The sequence below is a fragment of the Glandiceps talaboti genome, chromosome 14, assembly GCF_964340395.1.
Source record: "Glandiceps talaboti chromosome 14, keGlaTala1.1, whole genome shotgun sequence".
In the NCBI taxonomy this organism is placed as follows: domain Eukaryota; kingdom Metazoa; phylum Hemichordata; class Enteropneusta; family Spengelidae; genus Glandiceps; species Glandiceps talaboti.
Genome location: NC_135562.1, coordinates 750,001 through 762,547, shown reverse-complemented (window position 1 = coordinate 762,547; position 12,547 = coordinate 750,001). Strand labels below are relative to the sequence as shown.

Here is a 12,547-nt window from a genome sequence, read left to right as displayed (position 1 = left end):
TCCTGCATTGACCTTTAACCTTTTGGTTGACATCTGAATACCTTGTTTTGTTAGAGTCGAAGGGTGAACATCTCAACTGAGAGTGAAGGAGGCTGGTGGTGCCTGCATTGGTATTCATGTACACATGCACAGTTTTGTGTAAATACATTTTTAATCACAGAAAGTGGTTGGTGTCTGTCTCTGTTCTTGTTTTCTAGGGATGGATTGATCACATTTGTTTCATAACATGTCATTTATGAAATTGAAAGGCTTGTTTCTCTCATGTTGTGGTTTGTCATTGATAGATTTGTCAAGACTGACATGAAATTTAATGTACTATAGTGATGTTTATATGTTGCTGTAAGTTTGGGCCTGTGAAGAAATTGAGACAAAAGTGACTTATTCTATCCCAGGCATATATATGTATATGTAAGTTTAATTTTACAGTGGAGCCTCAATGATTACATATGATCAATATTTTGTTCTGCTAAGACTTGACTAACAAATTTCTCCGTATGTATATGCTGTACATCAACTTACTGGATTAGAATTAATCATGTTGTCTTGTAAATCTGATACAAAAGTGAGTGTTTTGTGATGACTTTTCTGTGTTAGTGTGTACTGGGACATTTTCCCTGTGAAATTGAAAGACTGAAATTGACTTGTTCTGTTGTGATTTAGTGTGTATAGACTTGTTTGTGGTAGCCTGCAATAAAAGTGAAGATGGTATGTCATAGGTCACAGGGTGACTAACTTGTCTTTGCTGTCTACTCCTTGTACTACTGTCATAGTTAAATTATAAGAGTGATATTGATGTTCTCTTCAGGAATAATCATGGAGTCGTGAGGACTTTATGTAACAAAGAAATGTATTGTTAGCTGCAAGAAATCATAGGTCAAACAGACCACAAAGGTCTTTGGAAAACCCTTGATGTGATTGGTTTGCTCTGTAAAGGAATGACCTGGTCTTGTCTTGGTTTGAAATCTGAAATGTCAAGTCAAGAAAATCATACATAGTCAGCTTTGGATTTTCTACATTTTATACAATGATTGTGAAATTGTGCAAAGGAATTTCAATTTCATTATTTTCAGCAAACATTGGTATATAGACTTGTTGTCAGTTCCAAGATGCATTGCGCATTTCTCCATACAATGCCATGTATTGTGTACATGACGAGGGGTTTGCATGCGCTACTCAGGGGGATGGTTGTCACCTGATGTTATCCTAGGTTCACCTGTAAAATCACAGTCTGTCATTGATGCTGTTTAGTCTTTTTATAAAATCATTGATAATGGAAGAGGTCAGCATGTCTTTCCATCATTTCCTTATGAAAATGTTATTTCAAATGTAACAACATAAGCGACATCATCTCGCAAAATGCATCTTGGAACCGGAAAATTGACTATACAAAATTACAAGATAATGACAGTGTATGGAATAGCTGATTAGTTGAATTGTGTAAAACCCTAAGGCAGAAGATGAGACATTCTAATCTAGTGTAGTCATCTTTTGTACAGTTATATGTACACAGTGACAGCTGTTGGTGTCTCACTGTAGTTATATTTACATATGGTTATTCTGATAACCAGAAAGTGGTCAGTATGTCATTCGGCAGGACTCAATAGGTAGTAGTCAAGGTCATATACCAAATGTAGACTACCAAACATTTTATCCTGATTACCAAGTTTATAGTGTGGTAATCTGTGTTAGACCAATGGAAATGAGTGGAAAATTGTAGCTGAAACTGTTCACTTAGATAAATCTGACCACCAAGCCCTGCATTAGTATGTTGAAGTATATAGAATGAGATAGAATGCTGTACATTCTATTTGTATACACAAGACAATTTATGATGAATTTGAAGTGTCTGTAGTGAAATAAATTATGAATGGTGTCATTCCTAAGAGGATGCTACATGCAGTGCACTTTGATCTACTCACCTATTGCCTTTAGATTTGTTACAACTGTACATAATGTGTTAGATATGATTACTTCAGATTATTGCAAGACATAGTAAGTCATCATGTAGAAATTAGAAATAAAATAGATTTGAATAACTGTCTACTTGTATGTACCAATGACATGTATGCTTTGTATCACTGCTGTCCTAAGAGTAGACCAGTGTGCCCTCTAAGACAATTTGACGTACCACTGATGCACACAATATCTAGTGACACCCCAAAATTTAGTGTTCCCGTATCTCTTTTTCTCAAGAAATGTCAGTTTTTCTCATTGTTTACTCACACATGGGAGTAGACTATTGAAGATCATTGTTTTGTTCAGGCATCTAAACTACATCTCAGTGAATGTAGTATGCAGCTGTATCTTACAGACAGAATGATTATTTTGTGGTATTGTGGTTTATTCTTGAATTCTTTCTGAACAAACAGGACACCTTGTGAAGGTCATGTGTGGTCAGAGTAGTGGAATACAATGATACAATTATTAGCATTAGATTGAATAAATTATCATACCAGGAGTGTATTGAAGCATAAAAAGAACCAATCACTGAATACAACCGGACATCTACTAACTAACTTCATGCAGTGTATGTTTCTGGTATGAAATGTAAACTATTCTCTGCATTCCACTCATTCTACTTATGCTATACTATTACAATCAACATCTTTCCCACATGCCAATATGTAATTTCATAATTTCATTGTGTTAGTTTTAATTGTTCAAGTGGAAGTTGGGTTTTGTAGGGTGAGTAGGGTTGGGGAGAATGTAGCTGGAATCCGTGCGGATTGGGATTTTAAAGTTTGTACCGTGTACCATAGATCTGTGGAACTCCTGTAGAAAATGTATATGTATGGTACATGTATGTTGTATTTTGATTGATTACTTAGTACTATACACATTATTACATTTGAATATAATAAATGACTCTTGAAAGAGATTGACAAGTGTACATGTAATTTACCTGCATTGTACTTGTATTAATTTATACACAGCGATGCCTGGGTACGTACACACACACACACACACACACACGCACGCACACACACACACACACACACACACACACACACACACACACACACACACACACACACATACATACACACACACACACATGCATATACACATACACGCACACACACACATACATACACACATGTACATGTAAAGGATGAATTGAAAATCTGCTTTATGAATTTGCTGTACTCAAGTGAAAGTTAAAACTAAAGTACGTGGATACAGTGTAAATATAGAATGACATGGTCTACAGTATTTGCTGTACATACTAAAGCGAAAGTTAAGACTGTACAGTGTAAACAAATGACGTAGTCTGCAGTGATATGCAGTCTGGCCAGCCTACTTAGCGTATTTGGGGTCAATGTGAGGTCAGTTCTGACTATAAATCAAAGTTTATAGCCTTGTGTAAGGGTGGTGGAAGTTTTAAGCAGTCTCCCAGGATTGTTTTTATGGACTTCACAGTACTACTGTATACTACCAAATATAACTTATATGTAACTTGGCTTGTGTTAGAAATGGTTACAAAATTCAATTCAATAACTATTAACTATTGGTAGACATTCTTCAAAACAAGTGAAATATATTTGTTCACAGACAGCCCCACAGTACATGTATGTGTTATAAAATTGTTATGTTATATCTTGACATGGAAAGATTGAACACTCAAATTAAATTTATAGTTGGGGTCACCACATAGTAATGGACAATTAGAACACAAAGTGTTGGTGTATCACCTGAATTGCTGTCAGTTTGTAACATGTTCAACTGACTTCGCGGGATCACTGTTTTGGATTTGGGGGGATGGGACAGGTTGGGTAGGGTTGAGTTAGAGAAGGTCTATATCTGAACCCAAAATTCCCTACCATTGATGTTGTATCATATTGCCAATATCATTCACAAATAAAGAATAATTGACCTTGTTTTAAAACATTATGAGATTTGAAATAGGTTGTTGTCCAATTTACAGGATGGTACTTACAAGTAACCAAAGAAGTATGACATTGTGTACATGTAGTTAAACATATGTAGGTTAAGTGCAGGTAGAATTATTGTGAATGTAAATCGTTGAAGGTGGTCTTTCATAAAATACCCATGAGACGTGTTCTTTCAAATCCAAATGTACTTTTTATTGAGATTTAATTACATTAGACTTACCATTGAAAGTAATGTTAATGACATTCACAAGTCATGAATGCTTTCTTCTAAAGTAGGAACTTGTTACAGACTTGACATAAATTTACCTGTTGAAAGTTAAACATATACACACAATGAATGCTTTCCACAATGGTAAAGTATATGTAGTGGTGCTCTAAAGGTCCAGTTGCAATTAGTAGTAAAATTTACCTATTGAAAACAGTTGTTTGGCAGAACTAAAGAAAAAGGGTGTCTAGAAGAAAAAGAATGATCCTGCATATAATCCTTGTGTCCCCATTGATATCACAATGCAAGAATCTACGATTGAATTCCAGGCCTTGAAAAGGATTCTGTGGTCATCCTGTCAAACGATAATAACTTAGTCCTGTTTTGAATGAAGCTTGGTTGGAACAACCACCTTGTTAACCTGGCGATGCACACAAGAACTAAAATACACACAGCCTAATTTGATGAGAGGAGAGATTTCAACTTGTTCACTCTATAACAGATGGTGCTGGATATGTGAATGAACAATACTAGTAGATGAAGGAACTATAACCCTATTGTTAGATGGGTTCTCCTAATACTAAGTTATAGAATACTGATTTTCTTAAAAACAATAGAAGTCTGATTAAACTAACAAAGACTTGTTGTTATGTAAATGAAGCAACCCATTGTTGTCACCTTGATGCAGCCCAGTGTATAAAATTGACCGTTTTGGATCCGCTGCTTTATAGCAGGTACCAGACATCAACTTGTCTCAAAATTTAAACCTTCATGTACCTAAACTGAATGTTTGCATGGTACATTTACAATAAACATCATAAAGTAGTAACTGCATATGTTGTACGTACTCTAAAAATATATCTTGTGAAAACATATCTTGTTGTTTTGTTATTTGTATACCAGTACATATCAATGGCATCTGAATTAATTAATGATGGCATATATTGATGTATGTAGCCATTAAAGTTAGAATATTACAGCAATAAACACCATAATATGCACGCATATACAGAAATTATACCAAAAAATAGATATTTTATGTCGCCATAAATATGTGCAAACCATGAAGTGTTGCTAAATGTAGTTTAATGTCAGGCAGAGCAAGAAGAGTGTTGAACATGTACAAAGTGTAATTTAAGGGGAGGGGTATTTGTGCCAACAGAAACAGCAAGAAGAGTGGTGAACATGTACAAAGTGTAATTTAAGGGGAGGGGTATTTGTGCCAACAGAAACAGCAAGGAATATTGAATGTGAGGCACATATGGTTTAGCTGTTTAATATATATGTATATGAGGTAATTATTATACAAAGAAAGGAAGAGTATGGGTGTTTGTTGTATACCTGTACATTTGTATACATAGCTTGATTTGACATGTATTGGTTTCCAGTGAAAATAGTGTCTATTATTGATCACACTCACAGAACTCCTTCTTCCATAGTAAAGATCAATTGCAAACGTAAAGGCTCAAAGGCTTCAGAAAATGACATGATTGAAAAAATGTAAATTGATAACACCTCAATAACACTGGATGATAACATGTCCTATGGATCATGAGTTATGTTGTGAAATATATGCTTCATGGTACCTCAATATTTGTGTTTGGAGAAAAGACTACATTGTGGTGCATACACGTAAGTGTCCACCAATTAATAATGAATATTTATGTTCTTAGACAGTCAATGGATACATTTTTTCCTTCTTTGTAATTTTCATTTCTGTTATTCTGTGTTCTTCCAGAATTAAGGGGAGATGACGACAGAAGAAGGACAAGGGGGTACTGCACCCCAGCAGTCCTCACCGTCGAAAAAATCACCAGAACCAAGGAGAGTGCAAAAGTCAACCAAAACCCAGTCATGTCGAATTCTTCTGTTAGATGGCTCTGAAATTAATGTGGAAGTGGAGGTAAGGGAAATAGACCTTTCCAAATGAAGTGTGCCCTCCAGTGATAGAGTAGGAGTGGTTTGAATTTCGGGAAAACCTGTTGAAGATTATGTTGTCTAATGAGATGAAACTGAACAAAAATACACATTGATAGTTTCATTTGGAATTGACTGTAGTTTTAATTTGAAACTCTCATATATGAGTCTTACTATTACATTTCTGCACTTCTACTGTTTCTAGAAGGCAAGTGGTAAAATTGTGTGTGTGTGTGTGTGTGTGTGTGTGTGTGTGTGTGCGTGTGTGTGTATGTGCGTGTGTGTGTGTGTGTATGTGTGTGTGTGTGTGTGTGTGTGTGTGTGTGTGTGTGTGTGTGTGTGTGTGTGTATGTATGCATGTATTGTACTTACACATGTATGTACATGTATACATGTGTATCTGTCTCTGGATGGATACACATAGATGTATGCATGTCTGTGTATAAATTTTGCATGTACTTATTCATTCAAGTAAGTGCATTTGTGTCCAGGCATGTTTGTTATGTGATGTGTGCAATCATGCAGAAATGTTCAACCATCCTCTTAGTCTCTGAAAAACTGTTATTTTCAAATTGATGTCAAACTAGTCTGGATGCTAAGGTGGTATCAAATCATCTCAATCAATCCCAAGGGATTCGATGAAGGATAGATAGCATTAGAGACGTCAAACTGAAATAAGAAAATGGAGGGTATTCTTGTGTATTGTAAGCCTGAGTCATAAATACTGAAATTATTCCAGTTTTAAGAGAACTGCATGAAATAAAAATGTACAGTATAATTTAAAATTCTTTAATAATGTAATACATTAGAATGTATATGAGTGATGTCCTCGCAATTGCTGTTCATGTGTAGAACTGATGTTGAAATATTTGTATGAAATGTTTATTAAAAAAGTCCAAATTTATGATCACAAAGAGTGACTCAGTGTATGATAGCTTGTCAAGTAACAAGGCATGTATTCATCAGCATAGCACTTAGTTTCTCAGATATTATATGGCTTTTAGTAGAGAGAGAGAGAGAATTAGTTTTATATTTTCAGTTCTAATATTGATATGCTTCATAGCACACTTTGAAGCTTGGTTCAAACTAGGTAATTAAATGAAATATTATTGTTTTGGAATATACAGAATTTTTCTTGTATTCATTCTACATTATTTCGCCTTGTTGAATCATTGATGGATTAATGTGATGTTTCTATGTCAAAAATGGAGTCCATTGTTGTTAATTTCCATAGAATGAACTAGTTGTATTGAACTCCATGACCAGTCATTGTTTTGGTCATGGAAATGAAATGAAAAGATATAGAAAATTCATCTTAATTCCTACATTGTATATTTATGGAACAAATGACATGACATGACATGACATTTGAAAGGGGACCCTTGAATGAATTCCAGTAAGTGAATTTTATGGAAGGGAATACATGAACATACATGAATGTACATGTATGTGTACCATATGTACTTGGGAGTGTAGTGTGTACATGTATGTGTACATGTATGTGTACCATGTGTACCTGGGAGTGTAAGTGTAGTGTTCACATGCTGCATGCCTATGTATGTATATATTTGTCTGTCTGTCTGTCTGTCTGTCTGTCTGTCTGTCTGTCTGTCTGTCTGTCTGTCTGTCTGTCTGTCTGTCTGTCTGTCTGTCTGTCTGTCTGTCTGTCTGTCTGTCTGTCTGTCTGTCTGTCTGTCTGTCTGTCTGTCTGTCTGTCTGTCTGTCTGTCTGTCTGTCTGTCTGTGCTAGTGTGCATAGTCAGTATGTATTTGTCTGAATATTTACATGTACATACATGAGTGCACCATTCTGTATCATTTATGTATAAACAAGTCTAATATTAGAAATTCATCATTTATATCAATTTCTGTGTTTATAAAACAAATCAGATCAAAAGGTAATCCTAATGGTTTGACAATGTCAGTTAACATTACGAATCATTTATAAGGTGAAAGGTGTAATTGAAAAAAATTACACCAATGCCACAGTAATTTATTTTCTATATTTGAAAGTGGAAATCTAGGAAAAAAAATGTTTAATTGTAAATTTCTCAACACCAACCTTCTGGGACCTGGCAAATATATATAATGTACTTTCAAAACAATTTATTTTATTATACTGTGGATTACCTTCTCGCATGTCTGGAAGCCATTTTGTTGTATTTTTTCCCGACAAATTTATTTTGCTGGTATTAGGTAGGGTCAGTAATCTACCTGAGTCCCCAAGTCACTTTACCAGGGTTCCCATGTAAAATTACATGGTATATGGTCCAATGTATTGGAAACTATGCCATTTTACATGATGTCCCCTTTCTGTTACTAGCCTAGGGTTCCCCATTTTCCCCATTTTTTGGCAAAAACTGACCCTGAAGAAGCCAGGGTTGTCTAAACATGTATAAGTTTGACTGTATATGAGTACACTCTCGTTTCATATCAATAATTTGAAAATTGAATTGACAGTTATTTCTTAAAATGAAGATGAGATCAATGACATTGTTTTTATCCAAGCAATGCAGTAGATTTGTAGAAAAGTGTTGACATCAATGTTATCAGTGTTCACCAAGCAAAACAACACATTTGTACAAAGTGGTATGTACATCTACAAAGTGTTATGTACATCACTGGGTATATGATACAGGAGATTAATCTTTCAAGTGTACATATCATTGTATGGGTTATTATGTATAGAAGTGAATATTTCATACAGAGACTTGTGAAATGTAACAGGAAGTGACAGGTGGTGTGGATTGGATGATGTCATAGAATAGTAAACATTGTCCTATTTACAAAGACCTAGTTTCATCTGTATTACGTGTGTATTTTGTGTCTATGTCTGGTAACCATGGTAGCAGGAAATACTGATAATTGTACAAATTCTTACTCTTCAGTAGCATTTTTGTGTAAAATGTAGGTAAACTTGTATACATACTGTAGGTTTTACCTACTTTACTGTACATTACGTATTGGTTTCATTAAGATTGGTAAATCTACTAAAATTCCATAGCTTTCGATATACCTTGTACCATAATTTAATCTGGTAAAACTAGCATAGTTTTCCATACAGTGTACCATGATTTTAATGAGTGGAGGGAGGGGAAAGGGGAGGGGGAGGGGTGGGGCAGAGTGGTGGTGCATGGTATGAGACTGAGAGGGAGATAAATGTGATTAAAATTGCATAGTTTTCCGAAGTGTACGATAACTTTGGTGAGGAGCCCCAATGACAGGTAGGAAATGTGGAGAAATTCCATACATTTCCATACATTGTAGTTGTACCATGATTTTGGTGAGGAGGATCCCTAGTAAGAAATGAGGACATCCAGTGAAATAATGTAGATGGGAATGTGGTGAAATAATTTAGGTCATAATGTAGCAATAAATACCTTGGGGGAACTCCACTCCACCCATTTATTACCTTTATTAAAACATTGACATACATAGTGTTGAGAAGCTGTTAAACAATAAAACATGTTCAGACATCTGTATGATGGTGAAAACAGTGTATTGAAATAATTAGTGATATAATGCAGACATGATGTACCTGTACTGTACAAGGTGACTTGTTTTACTTTAGAAATGATACCCTTTATCAGGTACATGGTACATGTAATAAGGAAAGCCTGGACAAACCTAGGTCCATACACATGCAGGTGTAGATCAGTGTGTTCTCTAAGCCAATTTGAAGCACAACTGACATACACAATTTCTAGTGCTGCACCAAAATTTGGTGTTCCCCTATCTCTTACTATGTGGTGATCAGTGTGCCCTCTAAGCCAATTTGAAGCACAACTGACACAATTTCTAGTGCTGCACCGAAATTTGGTGTTCCCCTATCTCTTACTATGTGGTGACTCGCAAAAAATGCCAGTTTTCTCATTCTGACTTGCAAGAACAAAATTTGGCTATCATTAGAGGGCACACTGTTGGAGATCTCCTACACCGTATACCATACTTAAGGAGGGGAACCGTGGAACTCAAGTAGGTTTTACATACTTACTCTTGACAAAAACCCTGCCTGTTAAATCCTATGTAAACGTATTTGGTGTAACCCCCATCTCCTTGAAAGTTTTTTGTGACAAAATCAATGTATACATACTGTAGAGTTATAGGATAAAGATTCATCCTTAAACCATTTGAATTGAGTCATTGACAAAACAAAGTGGTTTTATGGAATGTGTCCTTCAACCTAAAGAATTACTCTCAGTATGTAGTTAATATAGCACACCACATCACATCTGTAGGAAGTTTTGTAAATTTATCTTTTCTTTATTGTCAATGTTTATACCAGTAGACACCAGACAGATATTTCGTTGATGTAATCCTGTCTATAGGTATGTTGTGGTATGACCTTTCGTAACCCAAGTCGTAATCAAAACAGTCTCTCGTTGAGATTTTGTAACAAACTCATTCAAACAAATAATATAGACTATTTGGGTGGGGATCTTGAATAATTTGATGTCCATGGAAATCATCGAAATATGAAATATATGACTGTCTTTGTTAGGAATGTTTTAATTTTAGACGGGAATAGTGTTTTAGCAACTTGAATCTTTGCACAGTTTCACACGAAAGTAGTGTGGAATCATACTCCGTGTTGAGAAACTGTATTCTCTTATAGAGTAGTGTAGTGTTATCCTTTATCGAATCTCAAGACCTCTCTTACGAGTTAGAAATGATTCCATACCACATTGACATCCAGACTACTTACAGAAGAGAGTTTGACCACTAAGCTAACAGGTAAAGGGGTATGCACCAGGTGTGTCATGTATATGTAGGACTTTCAATATATTTACCAATTGACCTGTCAGTGTCACATGACACAAGACTACAGTTAGGCTACTATGGATCTGTCACTTGCAGTTTACAACATATGCAAATAATAAGGGGTGCCTACATCTTTGTGCAGAGAGCATGTCTTCTGATGTGTATTCAATGTTAAGAAATGGTACACCTGCTACCCGGAGTGGGTTGAGGGATTGAGGTTTACTTGTATGTACAAAACTAGGTTGTGTGTATGATACTAAGTGTGTTAAATCACAATACACAGTCAAACATTCAGTATTTCTTGCCAGTCACTTATTAAAATCTATTTATGGTAAAATGTACCCCCTGCCCCCACCCCGGAATAAATCATGGTGAAATGTGTTAAGATGTCAAGTCCATTTGTACAGTTTATCTTAGAAATTGAAGGCGTATTGTCACCAAACTATACTAAATGTCACTGGCCATTTGTACAGTGTAATTTAGGGCATGAAATTTAAGGCATATTGTCACCAAAATATGCTAAATATCACTGACCATTTTATAGTGAAAGGAAACTGAAAACTAAAAAGTCGTATTAAGGTCATGATCCCTTGATACTTGAAAAGAAGAAAGAGTTGAATGAATGACTCATACATGACTCATCCAGGTAAAAGGTTGCTACCAATAGTTATGGTTTGACCTGTGTAAATACATGTACATCAAATATAGTGAGTAGTTGTGAAATGACATTACCTTACTAGTACATCATCCATATTGTGAATACTAGTTTGCATAACACTTAGATATATGACCCTCTAGCCCAGAGACTTATTTGACTTGGCACACTGGCTAGCATTCTGGCAAATAGTATTATCAAACCACGTGGCAAAGTGACAAGTCTCTGGAGTAGGGGCAGTATGACTGTACTTTATTATTTGCAAGATAGAGTAAAATCTATTTGTCATTTGTGGAAGGTATAAAACCCTACTGGCCTCTTGTAGAATGTTTGAGTCTGTACTGTACAGCTAATGATTAAAATACATAAAACTGTACCTAGTACCCATAAAATTGTAGTTGTCATGTGTAATATACATTAAAGCAAATTGCCAAATGTGTGAAAACTGTGCACTTGATGTTTTAAAATACATAAAAGTATACTCAGTACCCATACAATGCATAAAACTATAGTTACCAGTTATAAAATGCCTGAAAGCAAAACTAGCGGTGTATAAAATGTGCAACGCTCTATAACTGATGGTTACTGAGTTTAGTAGCTACATAGTGCATATAAATTGTAGTTGCCACGTGTTTTATTCGTATCTACATAGTGCATATAAATTATAGTTGCCACGTGTTTTAATTGTAATAATTTTGCAAAGGTTAGAGAATCCTGGTAACAGAGAATGGTAAATTTGGTAAAAATTGCAAACATTTCTATGTTTATGAGTATTAAAATTTGAATCAATACACACAACATACTTTTTTGATAAGCTGAGAACTTTGGACTACAAACAGTTTTGTATGCTTAGTATTGCATTATTTGTAAGGAATGGTGATAACAGACTTGGTGATTTTTATCCTCACTCACCTTCACAAAAAAAACCCTGTAAAACTTGGAAGCAAACTTGCTAAGCGTTGAAGACGTTTATCATTATGCTTTTTTTTTCAGTATGTTTACACCTTGGTCATAAGACTCATATAAACTGGAAATTGCAAAGAAGTGCTCACTTGTGTACTGAGTATCCCAATGTTCAGTTGTATGTATGTAGATAATATGTACATGCATTAGAACT

The 12,547-nt window shown here is 35.2% G+C and overlaps 1 protein-coding gene across 10 annotated transcripts in view; it reads left to right on the top strand.

Annotated features, from left to right (window-relative positions):
• Positions 1–12,547, top strand: part of LOC144446036 (protein 4.1-like) — an 82,688-nt gene that overhangs the window by 19,461 nt on the left and 50,680 nt on the right. For all 10 annotated transcript variants that reach the window (XM_078135715.1, XM_078135707.1, XM_078135713.1 and 7 more), the window contains exon 2: positions 5,837–6,001. In XM_078135715.1, coding sequence (XP_077991841.1) covers positions 5,849–6,001 — 153 coding nt within the window. In that variant the 5' untranslated portion in view covers positions 5,837–5,848. The remainder of the gene's footprint in view (positions 1–5,836; positions 6,002–12,547) is intronic.